We start from the raw sequence: 18,571 nt of genomic DNA on the forward strand, positions 1-18,571 counted from the left end.
GCAACAGCAGCTGCACTCCTGCCTGGGAGACGCCTCTGAGAGGACAGGGGAGGAGTCCTGTCTGGTAGGGAGAGAGATGCCCAGTTTACGCCTCGACACGGAGTCAGGGGTACCTGAGTGGGGCCGCTGGGAGAGAGGGCCAGACTCCTTTCGAAGCTGGAGGGTGTAGAGCGAGCTGGGGACTGGGGTCATCAGCATGTGCTGGTCGAGGCAACTCGGGGTTAATGGGGTCCACACACCGGAGCACCAGGCGTGCATCCCAGGTTTGTCTTCTCTCCCGCAAACCCCCTCCAGCTCCTCTTGGCCGTGTGTGAGAAGAGCACGCCCATCGGGACCAGCTGCCAGGGCGCCATGCTCCCATCCATCACCAACGTCATCAACCTGGCCGATAGCCACGACCGCGCGGCCTTCGCCATGGTCACACACGTCAAGCAGGAGCCCCGGGAGCGGGAGAACAGCGAGTCCAAGGAGGAGGTAACGCCCAGCGCACAGTGCCACCGTTCCACCGCAGGGCTCCCATCCCTGTTGGAGAATTTTGTATCAGCCTTAGAATATTTTTAGGGCAAGAGCAATGTGTTAAGACCTGTCTCTGCCTGAAAGCTCTGAATGTGGTACTGTGTTCAATACTTATATTTTCCTTTCTTTAATGTGGAGGTATAGTTGACGTACATCCTGTTAGTCTCAGGTGTACAGTGTAGTGATTTGGTATTTGTATATACTGCGAAACGATCATCACAGTGAGTCTGGTCAACATCCATCGCCACACGTAGTTACAGAAGTGTTTCCTTGTGAGGAGAATTTTAAGACCTACTCTCTGGGCAACTTTCAAATACGCAGTACAGCATTGTTAACTGCAGTCCCCATGCTGTACGTTACATCCCCAGGACTTCTTTATCTTATAACTGGAAGTTCGTACCTTTCGACTCCTTGACCCATTCCACCTGCCTGCCACCCTCTGCCTTTGGCAGCCTCCAGTCTGTTCTCTGTATTTAGGAGCTTGTGTGTGTGTATTTAGATTCTACACATAAAATTGAAATCATACGATTGATTTCAGTTAGCATAATGCCCTCAAGGCCTATCCATGTTGTCGCAAATGGCAAGGTTTCATTCATTTTTATGACTGAATAATATCCATTCATCTGTTGATGGACACTGGGTTATTTCCATTCAGTTAGATGTTTTTAAAGGCAGAATCGATAAGTACCTTGTCTCATCGTTAAATTTTGAGAGAGATCACTTTGTCATGGGCTGTGCTGCTGAGCAAAGGGTATTTTACTCTTTGGTGATTGTTCTCCCCAAGTCAGGGGTAGCCCGTGTTGTATTACAAAGCACTGCTCCAGGAAGTGACGCTATCATGAAGGAACTGTGGCTCTAGCTGGCTCCGCGGTCCACCTACTGTGAACCTCCTGTGTCTCTACCCAGTCCTGGCAGGGGCGGCTGTGGCGCCCAGACCCGACCGGCAGGGCAGAGCCTTGGTGCTGCTGACTGTCAGTACCCCGTGTGGAGTGGCTGACACCACGCAGGGTGTTGGTCTGTAAGCTGTTTCCTTTAGGGTGTTGGCCCTTGGAAGCTCAGTCTGCCTGGAGTGTTGGGTGTTAGAAGACAGCTAATCAGTGTTGAAGGAGGAGGGTACCCTCTTTGCTTTAAAAGGGGTAGTTGGTACCCTCTTCTGTATGTGAGACATCCACTTATTTTATTTACAAATAAAAATTTTCTTCACTTAGTTGCTAAGCACTAGGTCATTTGGTGATAGAATCTTTTTCTCTTTCTGTCGTCCTCCCGTGTGAAATAAATTACCAGCTTTGAAGTGATTCTTCTGCATTTTCAGGGCGCACACCAAATGGCCACTAGCGTGACTTAGAGCCTAGTCCGATGATTGGATTTTGACTGTGACTTCCCAGAAAATTCAGAGAGAAATAAGGTTCATTCTTTTTGGGGGATGAGTTGTGTAAAACACCATGCCAGCAAGGTTCTGTGCATTGGCCTGACAGTATTATTAATCTGAATGAGCAAGACAGCCAGGCAGCTATGTTGCGTTTTATTTATTTTATTTATTTATTTTTGGCTGCATTGGGTCTTTGTTGCTGCGCGCAGGCTTTCTCTAGTTGCAGCGAGTGGGGGCTACTCTTTGTTGCGGGGCGCAGGCTTCTCACTGCGGTGGCTTCTCTTGCTGTGGAGCACAGGCTCTAGGTGTGTGGGCTTCAGTAGTTGTGGCTCGTGGGCTCTAGAGCGCAGGCTCAGTAGTTAAGGCGCACGGGCTTAGTTGCTCCGCGGCATGTGGGATCTTCCCGGACCAGGGCTCGAACCCATGTCCCCTGAATTGGCAGATGGATTCTTAACCACTGCGCCACCAGGGAAATCCCTAAAGTTGTAATTTCTTTTTAACTTTGCTTTCCATAATCCACATATGAAAGCAAAATGGTGACATTTTTATAGTGTCATGTAAGAAAGAGAGCTAGGTCAGGTCTAGTTTAATCTGCTTGTTTTTTATTTTAGAATTCAAGATTATTTAATCATAAACTTCCAAGAAACTAAAATTTTATTTACGAAAAGTGTAACAAGAAGTTTACAGGAGTTGTGATTGTTGATTTTCTTCAATTGACCTTTTGGTTTTACATGTTTGTTTCTGTTTTTTAGGATGTGGAGATTGATATTGAACTAGCTCCTGGAGATCAGACCAGCACGCCCAAAACCAAAGAACTTTCGGAAAAGGACATTGGAAACCAGCTGCATATGTTAACCAACAGACACGACAAATTTCTTGATACGCTCCGGGAAGTGAAGGTCTGTGCAAATTTGGGGGGATAGTTGTGGTTCTCCCCCTGCCCCTGAACATTTTGAACAGTCCATGAACCCATGGACTCCCCCATTCACTGCTCGAGGTGAGCGTTTCTGTAGCCAGGTCTGTGGATACTCGTGGCCATTGAGTACTTTGGCCTCTGCCACTGACTTGGAGCAAGGAGGCCCCTGACGCCCTGACCGGGGTGAGGGGAGCAGCCACATGAGGTCAGCCAGGCTCGTTTCCTCATGGCCTTCCTCACTGGGCAGCCTGAGTAGCAAGTAGGAGTCTTTTCCACTTAAATGTTTTCTTCCATTTTCCTTGGAATATTTGTATCCTTGGGTTTTGCATTTTTAATAGAGATGTGGGTATGAGAGTGAATTCCCTGTTGTTGGGTAAAAAGGACAACATGATGTGACGTGTGTGTCTCCGTCTTGGGCAGCAGGGCCCATGGAGGGACGGCAAGTGTGTGCCTGAGCCCCTCAGCGCCGGCTTCTTGATGCCACGTGGGGAGCTGGGCTTCAAGCAGCCAGAAACGTGGCTGTTTATAAGAAATTCATACTTCAAAAACCACGGAGCTGTGGACAAAATCAAACGCATCTGTGGATTTGATATACACTCCGGGCCCCTGGTTTCCAACTCCGACCCCATTTGTGGGGTGTTCTGGTTCAGCCCTGTGCATTCCCGGCACCTCTCCAGCTCTTGCCCGCTGTCAATTGCAGAGACTCTGAACTTCCATGGTTCTTGATTTGTTCTTCAGAATACACCTGTTGGCAAATAGCTTAGCTAGTACGTGTATGCTTCTCCTGTTTCCTCTTCATGTCTTCAGTAGCCTCTGCTTTGATGGTGCCTGTGTGCCTCTCGTTTGCACTTTCAGCATCAGCATTGAGTTCGTACTTCTCGGGCCTGGTGGAATCAGTAATACGAAATGCCCTTGAAAGTTAAAAATGTAGGTGTGTCACTGGTGAGCCCCTTACCCAGGTCCTGGCTCAGCTGCTAAGCACACCGGGGGTCTGTGGTGCTCAGAATCTGTGTTTCACTGTGGCATGACGTTTGTTCAGGTCTTTGAAAGTTTAGAAGTGGAGGAGCGTGTGGTAAGGTGGGGCAGTAACGTTTCCTGACCAGGGAGGGACGCGTGGGGCAGCCGCATGGCAGGGGTTTCAGCACCAGCCCTTGCCCGCTACACCGGTCTTTCCTCTCTGCAGACTGGAGCCCTGCTCAGCGCTTTCGTCCAGCTGTGCCACATCTCCACCACGCTGGCCGAAAAGACGTGGGTCCAGCTTTTCCCCAGGTTGTGGAAAATCCTGTCTGACAGACAGCAGCATGTGAGTCTGTTTTTTAAGTCCTCTTTTGAAAAATATAGTTTTAGCTTTTGATAAGTATTTGATTAAGTTTCAATGGCTGAGGAAACTAGTATTATCCAAGAGTGAATTATCAAAAATATCCCAGATGCTGAGTGAGAGGGTAAAGACGGGCTGATTTTTGCACGAGACCCAGGTCAACCTGCTCTTGGGTTTCAGGCTCTGGCTGGCGAGATCAGCCCATTCCTGTGCAGCGGCAGCCACCAGGTGCAGCGGGACTGCCAGCCCAGCGCTCTCAACTGCTTTGTGGAGGCCATGTCCCAGTGTGTCCCTCCCATCCCCATCCGGCCCTGCGTGCTCAAGTACCTGGGGAAGACCCACAACCTCTGGTTCCGCTCCACCTTGATGCTCGAGCACCAGGCCTTTGAGAAAGGGCTGAGCCTGCAGATTAAGCCCAAGCAAACAGCCGAGTTTTACGAGCAGGAGAGCATCACTCCGCCTCAGCAGGTGAGGCCCCGCCTTGCTTTGCTGGTGGCTTCGTGGTCCCAGCAAACATCTCCCTAGTGATTTTAAATTAGGTACCGTGAAGTTGCTTTGTTGGGGCAGGGGGAAGGCAGTTGTCATGAGCACTCAGAAACTGCGACCTGTGTTTCAGGAGATTCTGGATTCCCTCGCTGAGCTTTACTCTCTGTTACAAGAGGAAGACATGTGGGCGGGCTTGTGGCAGAAGCGTTGCAAGTACTCGGAGACAGCGACGGCCATCGCCTATGAGCAGCACGGGTTCTTCGAGCAGGTAGTGCCGTCGGGCGGGACATCCAGGTCACATGGGTGGTGAAAGGCGTTTATAGTGGTTCTTTAGTGTGTCCTCCAGTCAGTTCGTGTCTAAATAAGAAATTTACTGTTTTTCTTTGAAGCATTTATTTATCCACATAAAGACTCTTAGATTAAAGTCTCAATTTCAGAGAAACATACGTATGGGATGTGAACACTTTTAAAGCTCAGTCCTGCCTCATTTACTGTTAGTTGCTAATGTGGATGCTTCTTATCTACAGTCATTGATCCTGTTGGAAGTAGTAGGTAGATTGTGATCAGTGTGAGATTTTAATCCTCGTGCCCGTCCTTTCACTGTAGTGTGGGTCACGGTCGCAGGTATGGTCGCAGCCGCGTGTAGGACACTGAGCCACAGAAACTCCAGAGGCAGAGGCACGGGCTGTGGCCCCTGCTCTCATCTCTGACGGATGGAAAAATGAACCCGGGGTCTGGGCAGTCTCCCTCCCGCTCCTTCCGTTGCATGTGGGGAATTATGCACCTTCTCCTCCACTCTCTTCTATTCTCTGAATGGAGAATTCTGGGTGTTGGGTGACCTTAGAGAAGAGCAACGAGACACCCCTGGGTCTGTGATGCAACTTGCCCTAAATAATTGAGCAATGGTCATGTAAAAGTTTCTAGTTAAACCGCAGTTTGAAAGCAGTTTAACTTTTTTAGGCACAAGAATCATATGAAAAGGCAATGGATAAAGCCAAGAAAGAACATGAGAGGAGTAATGCATCCCCTGCTATTTTCCCAGAATACCAGCTTTGGGAGGACCACTGGATTCGGTAAGCTGAACAGTGACGTGTTCAAGAATCAGTTAAGGAAACCAGTGAGAATCTCTGAAATTTTCTCATAATGAGTGTTTTTAAGAGGGAACTTTGCTGCTTTCTTTATGGCCCCGTGAAGAAAAGAACAAACAAAAACCTATAAACAGCTTTTAAAGTCTTGAGTAATTGAGAGTGTGTTGGAGAAACAGTGAATGACTCCTGCTCTCCACAGGCTCCGGAGCTCTGAGCTCTCTGCTGCAGGGGCTGCGGTTCTTGCTGCTCCAGGGGCGCGCATAGTTTACTGCCCTGGGGCACCTCAGCATCCCGCAGAAGCCCACCCTTCTCTGTGGGGGGGAATACTTTTTCCTTTCGGTGGAATGGAAATGACTTAAAATCCCATCTGTGGGTGTGGTCACTGAGCTTTGGCCCTGGATCCCTGGTCTCTAGGTGCTCCAAGGAGCTGAACCAGTGGGAAGCCTTGACGGAGTACGGCCAGTCCAAAGGTCACATTAACCCTTACCTGGTCCTGGAGTGTGCTTGGCGGGTGTCCAACTGGACCGCCATGAAGGAGGCGCTGGTGCAGGTGAGACCCCACCCCTCCCTGCCCATCCCGTGACTCATCCATGCTCAGGTCACAGTCTCCACAGCTGAGTGGGGCCCTGTTGCCAAAGCTGTGAGTCTCTGGAGATTCCCCTTCACTCACAGCAAGCTGGGCATTTTGACAGATGAAAGAGAGCGCTTGGAAAGCAAGAGTTATTTTGGGTTATCACTAACATCTTTCCTGAGCTTGACTTAAATTATAACTTAAGTATTAGTTCATTATTGAGTTACAGTAAAAAGTATCAGGTGGAGACCTTGGATTCTCTGAGAAAACAGTAATGTCTGGAGAAATTTGGAAAAACAGAGGCAATTGTACTGGTGGACTTGGTTGGCAGAAGCTCTGCAGCAGTGAGTATAGCAAAGGTGAATTGTACAAGCCCAGGGCCTGGCACAGTAGCTGCTGTTAGTAAGTTTGTTACATGAAAACAGTATCACATTCAAAGCATGTCTTGCATTACAGAAGTGGTAATTGTGCAGTGTAAGTGAACTTGAGCCATTAACGTAGTTGAGCACTACATTTTCAAAAATTAAACTCCATCCAGAGGAATTCAGTGCATGATGGGAGAGCAGGCACAGAGGTGCAGTTTTCTTTCTCACACTGGGAAGCCTGTGTCAGGGCATCAGAAGTTATGGTGTCAGACAGTGCAGCTGTGTTGTCTGAACCCCACGTCGTCGTCATCGTCGTCGTCGTCGTCGTCGTCATCATCATCATCATCATCATCATCACTGTCACCACCATCATCACCATCATCAAAGCCTTGGGTGGTCTGTGAAAGCAGCTATTCTTGTTGCTCTTTATTTTTTCCTGCATCTGTACCCTTCTGTGATTTTCTCCCTTGACCCCTTTTCTTTGCTGCTGCTGCTCAGTTTTTGACCTTTTCTATGTGGTGTCAGTGTTATGGGGTTTAGGGGTTTACACTACTGTCCTGTTCTCACCTTCCCCCTTTACCTAGTAAGGGTTTATTTACAGTCACACCAATGATTCTCCTTCCTTAATATGGAGATTCAAAAGCACATTGAGATTGTAGGCCACTTTGTTTGAAAGGATTAACCTAAAATTTTAACTTGTATTGTGGATACCATGCTTATTTTGTTACTTCTGCTGCTTTTAAACAAAATGCAAAAGATCGAAGAACTGAAGTAGTCACAAGCTGTTAACTACAGAGTGATCACAGAGCCCAGGGTCTGGGCTTTCAGGGTGGGACCCGGGAGATGGCTCACCTGATGCAGGGAGCTGGTGTTACTCTGAGAAATAACCAATCACTTATGTAGGTAAACAGAAATAAATAGCTTGCTGACAGGTTGCATTTACAGTTGATTGTTCTTTATTCTGATAAACATTCTCCTTTATTTTATCTCAGTGTAAAAATATTTATATTATAAATAAGTATTTATAGCTCACTCTAATGGTTTCTTTTTCTCCTTTCCAAGATTTCACTTAGCAGGATATGTGCAGTATCATACTGTCCATAGGTCTGACAAATGATGATCTTCTTTCACAAATTCTTGATTACTTTCCCAAAATTTTAAAGCACTTACTGGTTAGAAAAAGCTCAAAGTATATTAATAAGCACTCTGGGTAATCTGCAGTAAATTAATTTCAAATGGTCTTGATAGTACTAACTTATTTACTCATTTACCAGTATTTAAAAGAAAAAAAATCAAATTACCTTTCTTTTTCCTCCTGGGTCTTGCGATGATGGGGCTGCTTGTAGTAGTTCTTAATAAATGGGGTAATTTTTTTCAGTGGAGGAGAAATTAGAAGACAGGCCTTTGTTCTTAATGTTACAGAGGGCAGGTGTGATTGACAAAAGTCTGTCTTAAATAGTGTTTAAGTCCAGAAAATGTAAGATTTTAGGTGTAATTTTAGAGGATCATGTAGGAAGCAGATGTGTTTACAAGGTTGTCTCCCTGAATTTCTTCATCACTGGATTACTGAGAACTAAGAGGGGCCATCGATGTGACTCTGCTGTGAAAAAGTCAGATGTCAGAAAGCAAGGCCAGGTGTTATGTCAGTGCATTATTATTACCATCGCTGCTCTTACATCATTTGTGCAGAGAGCAGCATGGGACTAAGATGTGTGTAATTTCTATTGTTATTTCCCAAAGGTGCTTCACAATGAATGTCTCATTGATCTTGTTACAGCAAGTCCTATAAAATTCTTTTAAGAATATCTCTATGTTCTTTCATTTTTTTATACACAGAGATTATTTTTGAAAAGAGTTTAATTTTTTAATTTACATTTTTAAAAATGCTCTGTAAAAGGCTGATAAAATGCAATGAGTTCTAATGCCTTCTTTAGAAAGTGGTGGGCAAACACAGGTGCTTTCCCGGGCACACCTGGAGCCTCTACCTGGGCTTAGGGCCAGTGGGAGGAAATGTGATGGCTCTGGGCTCTGTCCACTTCATCAGAACTGATAACCAAGATATGAGAAATCTGGGGGAAACTTTATAGTAGATAATAAAGTGCGGCTTTTAAATGACAGTAAAATTTATGAATGTTCACTCATATTCTTATAAACCTGAATCGCTGCCTTCAGCTTCCTTACATAATGTGGAACAAGTTAGATGAATTTCCCAGGATAACAGTGTGAATTGGAAACAATTCAAAATTTTACTGATATTTATCAGAGAGGAGATGAGCACATATTTAATCCTTTGAAAATTCACTGGCTGACTTTGTACGTTATTCATCTGGTCCGTCATAATGGTGTTGATCAGTTTCCCCTTTCTGGAACTACTAGTGACCTTAAAGCAAGGAGCCTGTGGCACCTCCATAGTTAGAGAGATTGGCCACTCATTGGTATTCGGCAGAGGAGAGTGTCCAGAAAAAAATCTAAAGCATGATGACATCTCTAAAGAAAATGAGTATCTATTTATAGCTTAATTTCTGTTTATTGCTTTGCAAACTGGCTACCAAAAAATTGACTTTACTTTTTGACTCTTTCCACTGAGAGGAAGTATACCCATTGTTTCCTATGTGATATTCTTCCATAACCAGGTAGAAGTAAGTTGTCCAAAGGAGATGGCGTGGAAGGTCAACATGTACCGTGGATACCTGGCTATCTGCCACCCTGAGGAGCAGCAGCTCAGCTTCATCGAGCGCCTGGTGGAAATGGCCAGCAGCTTGGCCATCCGCGAGTGGCGGCGGCTGCCCCATGTGGTGTCCCACGTGCACACACCTCTTCTTCAGGTGGGTCCCTCATAGCAGAGCTCCTCCTGTCCAGGCTTAGGTCCATAAGCTGAGCTGGACGGGAGAGGAAACTCCTTCCACTTGTTGTTTCCCATTTAAACTCACCCTCGGTGAAAGGAAGGCCAGAGTCAAAACAGAGAGGACTAAAATGTTGCGTCTCATTTTTGGTGCTTCCAAGGGATTTAAGTGACAGAAGCCGTCCCACAGGAGTGATCTTGATGATTTTCATTTTTGCTTTAGGAATATTCTTTAATGCCCACTTTACCACCATCAGTGTGATGCCACTGTTCAGTCTGAAAAGGTCTCTCCTCCTCTTGAGACTCTTAAGACTGCAGTTAAATAGGCTGTGCCTTGGCTTCTTCCTTTGTGTATCGTCTTCAGTATTTCTGACAATTTGTTCAGCCACACTAGCCACCATTCAGTGGCTCAGATCTAAAGGGTCTCTCCCCACAGCGCCTTGTGCACACTGCCCTTCCCCATGGAACATGCCTCTTCCCATCCTCCCAGCCCCAATGCGTGCGCGCACACACACACACACACACACACACACACACACACACACACACGAAGGGCTGTGTCAGCTCTTGTCCTCTTTTATCTGGCACCTGGCATGGAGCAGCTCCCAGTGTTATTGAATGAGTAAAACTATAGGCAGAATGGTCATACTTTTTTCCTCTTGAAAGAGTAGTTTTGAGACTTAAACTGCTATATTGATTTTTATAGTGTAGTTTTTTATAGATTTTTTAAATGATATAGTTATTTATTAATATACTTAGATTATTTTGTCATTGTCATAGTGAACCAGAAGTTCATTGAAGCAATTAATCGCTTTGTTTTGATATTTTTCCTTTTTGTATCTATTATTTTTGGTTTTTTCTCAAGGTGTGCACTAAGGTAGTGTTATTTTGCAGGTATATAACATCTCTAATCTAGTTTATTAAGATATTCTAAAGCTTTTATTTAAAGTGGACTTTTTCTTCCACATCCTCTAAAAGGGCAAAGATGGGTTGCATGTCGTAGCTGTTAGGAAAAAAGTTATTGCATGAACATAGGAAAAAGTTGTCAATGCAAGAAATATTGAGAATGACTGAGTATTATTATGGATGAATGACTAAGTATTGCTATGAATAACACAGTTGTGAATAAATAGAAATTATTGTGTGGTTATATATTCAAAGTACAGAGTATAAAATGCAGTATTTCAGACAATCCTGATTCAGGAATTTTGGAAGTGAAATTAAAGGCAGTTTCTCTTCCACTGCTGTGGTCACAGTTGATACTCAGTTATTTGTTGATTAGTTTGGTTACAAAGCTGACTGCATTTAGAGAGATGACTTCCTCCCCCAAGTAGCACTATCAACCAGCATAGCTGAGAAATCTTATAGAAAACAAAGACATAAGAATGATTTTATGGAAACGATTCAGTTTGATCATTCAGTAACTATTAATTTTAGGGTCTGAGGAGTTTGAGGAGGTAGAAAGGATGAGCTCAGAGAAGTGTTTATTTTAAAAAAATTAAATATAAGTACCTTTTTTCAAAACCTATAAACGTTAAAACAATGCCTAATTTTTTGAAATATTTATCATGTTTTAATAAGTTATAATGTATTTCGAACTACAGCTTGTGTCTGTCCCCCCTCCTCCTCAACTACCACCCCTCAAAAAAAATCACTGAGGGGAAAAGTTTTGGTGCTTTTGCACAGCAACATTCCTGTCTAACTGACTCTAGGACCCCAGACTTATGATAGGGATTTTAGATGGTGCGTCTACCCCTTTGGCCTACTGAAAACATCAGTACTGGGCTCCTGGATCAGCCACTAGTCAGGAAGAAACACAGAGTCTGAGCGCTGTTGCAGAGGGAGTGACTCTGCTGTCATGTTGTCCAGAAGAGCAGCATAAGGGCCTCTGAAGTTTTACTTCTTCATAGCAGCAATGGGCACAACGGGGGAAATTGTTAAAACCAACTTTTCACAACTCTGAAATTTAAAGATTTGCAGTAATCCAGGGAGCATTTAAGGAAAAACGGCTGTATTTCAGTAAGAATAGCAAGGTTTGTGGCATTTAATTGTCCTATTTCCATTACCCCTCTCCCCAGCTCTGCCTTGAAAGCCAGTGGCTTCCAACCATAGTAGCTGTGAAAACCAGCCTAGCAGCCACCAGTGGAAGACAGTACAGATTTAGAGACCCCCGAAAAAGAACCCAGCCCCAGAATGCTGGCACTGTTTAACCAGCACTACAGCTCTTAGAAAAACCCTATTCACAGGGTTTGTCTCTATTTGACCTGACTCAGAGCTCGCTCAGTAGAGAAAGTCATATGTGAGAGCGTTTGTCAGAAATAGTCCCTGGCAGTTGTTTAATATCACAGCTGCCTGAGGTAGCAACACCAGTCCCAGGAAAGCGAAGATTAGAAAATGAGTTGTCTATATCATTGTGAAAAGCTTTAACGTATTCCTGGGAATGTAGAAGACCACATACACATACATCCTGTGCACACATGCTCAGGAGAGACTTGAGAAGATCCTAAGCTTTCACCTCTGGCTGACCTTGGGGCTCTGTATAAGTGGGAAGTAAAGGCTGAGGCAGAATTGAAGATTGCCTGGCTGAGGGATGAGGGCATGCCGCAAAAGGCACACAGAGCCTTATCATTTCAGGTCTTTACGGAAATCTCTGTCTAATCATTTGCTGACCAGTAAGCTAACTGAGCAGAGACTCTAGTGGTTACATTCTACAAAGACCACAGACTTTATAGAAGTAGTTCAAAATTTTTTTTTTTTTGCGGTACGCGGGCCTCTCACCGTTGTGGCCTCTCCCGTTGCGGAGCACAGGCTGCGGACGCGCAGGCTCAGCGGCCATGGCTCACGGGCCCGGCTGCTCCACGGCATGTGGGATCTTCCCGGACCGGGGCACGAACCTGCGTCCCCTGCATCGGCAGGCGGACTCTCAATCACTGCACCACCAGGGAAGCCCAGTTCAGGAATATTTGAAAAAGTTTTATCTGACCTATAAGCACATGAAAAAAATGCTCAACATCATTAGTCATTAGGCAAATGCAAATCATAACCACAATGAGATACCACTTTATACACATTAGCACAGCTAGAATGAAAAAGGTAATAGCAAGTATTGGTGAGGATGTGGAGAAAAATGGAATCCTCGTATGTTGCTTGTAGGATGGTAAAATAGTGCTTGCTCTTTGGAAACAGTCTGACAGTTTCTCAAAATATTAAACATGGAATTACCATAGGCTCAACAATTTCACCCATAGGTGTAAATCTAAGAGAAATTAAAACTTTCCACAAAAACCTGCACACAAATGTCTATAGTGTTAATAGTCATAATAGTCAAAATGTGGAAATACTCCAAATGACCATCAGCTGATGAATGAATAAATTAAAATGGTATATTCATGCAATGGAGTATTACTCAGCAGTAGAAAGGAATGAAGTACCAGTATGTGTTACAGCATGGGTAAACCTTGAAAGTATGCTAAGTGAAGAAGCAAGACACAGAAGGCCACATATTGTATGATTCCATTTATATGAAATGTCTAGAATAGACAAATCCATAGAGATAAACAGTAGATTAGTGGTTGTCACCTTCTAGGGGAGGAAGAGTGGAGAGAGGCTACCCTGTGGGCTTCTTTCTATAACTAGATAGGGTTGATGGTCATATAGCTCTAGGAAAAATATACATGGTTGCTGAGTTACAATTTTTTGAGTTTATGATGGTGTGAAACAATTTTTTGACTTTATGATGGTGTGAAAAAATATATATATACAATCTATATTCAGTAGAAACCATACTTTGAACACTGAATTTTGACCAGACCAGCGTATGTGGTATGATACTCACGTGGTGCTGGGTAGTGGTACCAAGCTTCAGCTCCTGGTCGGCCATGCAGTCACGAGGGTCAACAAGCACATGCTTACAGCTATTCTGAACCCATACAACCATTCTGTTTTTCACTTTCAGTACAGTTGTTACTAAAATATAAGAGAAGGTCAACGCTTTATTATTAAATAGACTTTGGGTTAGATAGTGTGAATGTTTTAAAGCACATTCAAGTTGGCTGGGCTAAGCTAGGATGTCTGGTAGGTTGGGTGTGTTAAATGCATTCTCAACTTCAGGTATTTTCCACTTAGGATGAGTTTATTGGAACATAACCCCATGGTAAGTTGAGGAAGATCTGTCCTAAAAACTACTGAACTGTACACTTTAAAAGGTGATTTCGATGATGTTTCAATTATACCTCAGTAAAGCTCTTATAAAACAAATATCCCATTGTTCTATTTTCGGTAAGCTTTTGGTGGAAGGATGAGATAAAGGTTTCAGAAACTGGAATGTAATGAATTAAACTTAAATGTAATGAAGTATAGATGGAAAACATAAATTCCTAAATTTTTAAAATTAAGATGAAACAGAAGGATACTGAGTACTGAACTTGGTGCTGTGTTTGGGGATTCAAACAATTTAAAACTTTCTGCCTCAAAAGAGAATTAGGCTGGAGGGAGGTGACATATCCATAAGAAACAAAATTTTAAGAGGGAGTCTATGATTCAGTGCCATGTGGTAGGACAGAAAATAAATACAAGGATTTAGAGAAGGGAAAAGTCCCTGTGGGAGAGCAGGTGAAGCTTGACAGGTAGAGTTTGAATAGGCTCGGAATTGTGGCCAAGGCCTCCCCGTAAGGAGAGGGCACCATAAATTTGGAGCCAGCAACACATCTGGGGTTTAAAGGGTAGTGACCTGGACAGATTTATAGGGATGTGATGCAAATGCATGTATCAGCCCAAAGAGATCATTAGAACCGTGTTCTGAGATGCCTTGACATGGCTCCGGGCTTCAAATGTTCATGGAAGTAAAGCTTGAGGGCAGGGGGACCAGGCTGTTCTGGTCTTAGGCGTCGGTAGACAAAGAGCCACACTTAGCTGGTGGCAAAGGGAACAGAAAAAGGATAGTTATGGGGGGGCGGGGGGAGTCGGTGTTCTCCAGGCCCCAGTGTCACAGCAGCCACAGAGCAGAGGCGTTAAAATGGGGGATGGGGACAGGGACCACGAGAGTAGCGTTTGAGGTATGGAGTAAGTTAAACGTGGCATCTGAGGCACAGCGCTTCCTTTGGTAATTGAATCGTGAGCTCTTCACAGTGAGGATTCCTGACTGACTCTGGTTTGTTATCCTCCTGCAATCTTAATGCTCACTGTGGAATCTCTTACGCTGGTCCCTTTTAGGCAGCCCAACAAATCATTGAACTTCAGGAAGCCGCTCAAATTAACGCAGGCTTACAGCCCACCAACCTGGGAAGGAACAACAGCCTGCATGACATGAAGACAGTGGTGAAGACCTGGAGGAACCGGCTGCCCATCGTGTCTGACGATTTGTCCCACTGGAGCAGCGTCTTCATGTGGCGGCAGCATCATTACCAGGGTAAACCTACCTGGTCCGGCATGCATTCATCATGTAATTTTCCAGACACCCCACTGTTCTGGTTTCATGTCTTGGTTATGTTTTGTTGTTTTGTTGGTTTTTTTCTTTTACCGGATTTTCCTTTTTCTGGCATGGTAGATGGTGGTTGTTATGACAGGGTAAAGATGAAGGTGGTGAAAGATGGGAAGAATTTCCCCCTACCTGTTCCCTTTTTCCAGCTAAAACAGACGTGCTGCTGGACACTGTTGCAGCAGGGGCATAGGCCAGTGGGATCACAGCCTGGGTTGTGGCCCTCTGTTTTTTGAAGCCCCCTGAGGAAGAGCTGCGCTCAGGTGGCAGCGTGTAGCCTCTTTCACCTGCCCTGGTCCCCTCTGCTCTTCCCCTCAACCTGCCAGGCATCTGTTTGTTCAGAGCGACCTTCATGGTTTAGTTAGCCAAGACGGTAACACCCAACTCAAGAGTTAGTGCTTCTTAGATCTTCCTTTTGATACAGAATACGAGGAAAAGTAATGAGGGTTTATCACAGAGCTTCCCATTGCATAAGCCATGTGTGTTTGTTTTTCATTTTTTATTTAAGCCTTATTGTGGAACACTTTGAAAAATGTTTGACATGGACTGAAAACTCATTTCTTTGCTCTCTAGCTATTGTAACTGCCTATGAGAATAGTTCTCAGCATGATCCAAGTTCAAACAATGCTATGCTTGGGGTTCACGCGTCGGCTTCAGCAATCATCCAGTATGGAAAAATTGCCCGAAAACAGGGACTGGTCAATGTAGCTCTGGATATATTAAGTCGTATTCATACTATTCCAACCGTCCCTATCGTGGATTGCTTCCAGAAGATTCGGCAGCAAGTCAAATGCTACCTGCAACTGGCAGGCGTCATGGGGAAGAACGAGTGTATGCAGGTAGAGTGCCAGCCGGACCCTGTGCCTGTCCGCCCACGCCCAGGAGGTCTGGGGAGGAATGAAGGGTCCATGTGGAAACGCCTGGTTCAGACAACAGGGAAAGAGGCTAGAACTTTACAAACACAGCTCTGGTCTTGGGGAACAGTCCTGCCAAAACAAGAAAGGGACAGGAAGCCGCTTGAGTATTTGAATGAATTATATGTGATGGTCTCTATTCTACTTGGTTAATGTAGTTAAGGAAAGAAAATTAAAAACTGCAGAACTATGAGGGTATATGGTAGATTTGGGCTATGTTCAGAGGAATATTAATAAAAACAATGAAACTGACTAGATATGGTAAAGCTTTGGAGAAAATAATACCATTACGGTGTCTAGAACTGAATTTGCATTTAGTGATTGAGTTTAAATACTACTTGTTAGTCAGCAAATATTCACGGTGGGCAAGCCTGTTGTCAATTTAAAGTATATTTGTCAATGACCTTTCGGAGTTGCTACATAGATCAATATTTTAATGAAGTTTTTATATTATTGTCTAGAAAATTCAAGAACTTTTTTTCTGTTTTTAATAAACAGGGCCTTGAAGTTATTGAATCTACAAACTTAAAATACTTCACAAAAGAGATGACGGCTGAATTTTATGCACTGAAGGGAATGTTCTTGGCTCAGATCAACAAGTATGTATGTTATATAGATGGAGGATAAGAGAAAGACTCATCAGATTATTTAAATAGTTATTTATAACTTGAAGCCAATGTGAAGATCAAGCTAGAAATTGATATGACTTAGTGACAGTTGTCAGGGATGATATTTCAAATATTGTACCTCTAGGAAGGTAATAATTTGCAGCAAATTGACGGGCCAGCTTGAGTGTAGTACTTAAAAAACTTTTTAAACATGAATTGCTTGAACAGAGAACTGCTGATTACATGGATTCGTTGCCCCAGTTTCTCAGCATGCCATTTTGGAACAGAGTTGATTCCTTTTTTTTTTTTTTTTTAAATAAATTTATTTTATTTCATTTATTTTGGTCTGCATTGGGTTGCTGTGTGTGGGTTTTTCTCTATTTGCGACAAGCAGGGGCTACTCTTCATTGTGGTGCGTGGGCTTCTCATTGTGGTGGCCTCTTGTTGCGCAGCACAGGCTCTTAGGTGCACAGGCGTGTGGAGTCCTCCTAGACCAGGGCTCGAACCCGTGTCCCCTGCGTGGGCAGGCGGATTCCTAACCACTGTGCCACGAGGGAAGCCCCCAGAGTTGATTGCTTTTATGGAGATGATTCTTGCTTTAGAGCAGGGGTCAGTCAACTGGAAAACAGTATGGCAGGTCCTCAGAAAACTAAACAAAAAATTATCATATGGCCCAGCAATTCCACTCCTAGGTATTTACCCAAAAGTGTTGAAAACAGGAACTCAAGCGGGTAGTTGTTCGTGAAGGTTCACAGCAGCACTGTTTACTATAGTCAGAATATCGAAACAACTCAAGTGAATGGATAAACAAGATGTGGTGTATACAAACACTGGAATATTATTCAGCATAAGGAGGAAGGAAGTGTTAACATGTGCTATAGCGTGGATGAACCTCAGAAACACAATGCCGATTGAAAGAATCCAGACAAAAAAATCACAGTGTGATTCCATTAATAAAAAATGTGCAGAGTAGATAAATCCATAGAGACAGAAAGCAGGTCAGTGGTCACCAGGGCTGGAGGTTGGGGGAATGGAGAGTGACTGCTTCATGGGTCGGAGTTTTCTGGGGTGATGAAAATGTTTGTGGCCTACATAGAGGTGGCAGTTGCACAACATTTTAAAGGTACCAAATGCCATGGAACTATTCACTTTAAAATGGTTGATTTTCTGCTAAATGATGTTCACCTAAAAAAATTTGTTTTGATTTTGTGTCTTCACAGGTCTGAGGAAGCAAACAAAGCCTTTTCTGCAGCTGTGCAGATGCACGATGTGCTGGTGAAAGCTTGGGCCATGTGGGGCGATTACCTGGAAAACATCTTCGTGAAGGAGCGGCAGCTGCATCTTGGAGTGTCTGCCATTACCTGTTACCTGCATGCGTGCCGGCATCAGAATGAGAGCAAGTCAAGAAAATACTTAGCCAAGGTGAGACTGAAAGAATTAGCTTTGACCAAAGACCACCCGGTAGCCTTTAAGTTTAGATGAAAATTCAGCAACTTACTGATCTGTGCTGGGCATGAGGCATTTCCTCATGCCTTACCTCTCATTTCCCTTCACCTTTTGAAGTATAGTCCACAGTTCTACTTCAAGCTGAAAAATGGAGGCCTGGACATACTTGGAATCAAAGGTCTTCTAAGCAGCAAAACTGAACCTAGAGTCTGGGTCTTAGGACTCAAGTCCAGTGTTTGCTGTGGGACCTCACATTGGACAAAGATTCCTGCAGACTGCTGAGGGGTCTGCCCAGAGAGCTTACCTGCTAGACACCTGTTAGATTCTGATCTCTCACCTGCAGGGACCATGCACACAGTCACAGAGCCGGTCAGCTCTAGTCACAGGTGACGTTGAATCCCCTGGTTTCTGCACACGCTGCAGGGTGAGGTCTCAGTCACCTGCGTTGTCATCCGCGGGGCCCCCAGTACAGTGCCGGGCACAAGGCCGGTATTGACCTGGGCCCAGTGGGGGGCCGCTTGAGCCCAAGTGTCCTCCCCAGTATTGAGCCTTCTCAGCCCTCCCGGGAAACACATCAATGCAACCCAGACTCCATTCTTGCAGAAACTTAAGAATAAGTTCTGCTTCTGTGTTTCATCCGTTAAAGGTTAGGAGGT

At 44.5% G+C, this 18,571-nt stretch overlaps 1 protein-coding gene across 18 annotated transcripts in view; it reads left to right on the forward strand.

The window, feature by feature from the left end:
- Positions 1-18,571, forward strand: part of TRRAP (transformation/transcription domain associated protein) — a 110,967-nt gene that overhangs the window by 68,627 nt on the left and 23,769 nt on the right. For 14 of the 18 annotated variants that reach the window (XM_027125796.1, XM_027125803.1, XM_027125811.1 and 11 more), the window contains 12 exons: positions 295-474; positions 2,638-2,784; positions 3,985-4,104; positions 4,300-4,587; positions 4,736-4,873; positions 5,566-5,678; positions 6,108-6,243; positions 9,263-9,454; positions 14,683-14,911; positions 15,521-15,786; positions 16,360-16,460; positions 17,690-17,891. In XM_027125796.1, coding sequence (XP_026981597.1) covers positions 295-474; positions 2,638-2,784; positions 3,985-4,104; positions 4,300-4,587; positions 4,736-4,873; positions 5,566-5,678; positions 6,108-6,243; positions 9,263-9,454; positions 14,683-14,911; positions 15,521-15,786; positions 16,360-16,460; positions 17,690-17,891 — 2,112 coding nt within the window. The remainder of the gene's footprint in view (positions 1-294; positions 475-2,637; positions 2,785-3,984; positions 4,105-4,299; positions 4,588-4,735; positions 4,874-5,565; positions 5,679-6,107; positions 6,244-9,262; positions 9,455-14,682; positions 14,912-15,520; positions 15,787-16,359; positions 16,461-17,689; positions 17,892-18,571) is intronic. The other 4 variants (XM_027125800.1, XM_027125807.1, XM_027125809.1 and 1 more) reach the window with 1 other exon arrangement.

Source organism: Aethalodelphis obliquidens, unplaced genomic scaffold (genome assembly GCF_003676395.1).
Source record: "Aethalodelphis obliquidens isolate GAN/ISIS:26980383/991018 unplaced genomic scaffold, ASM367639v1 scaffold30, whole genome shotgun sequence".
NCBI classification, from domain to species: domain Eukaryota; kingdom Metazoa; phylum Chordata; class Mammalia; order Artiodactyla; family Delphinidae; genus Aethalodelphis; species Aethalodelphis obliquidens.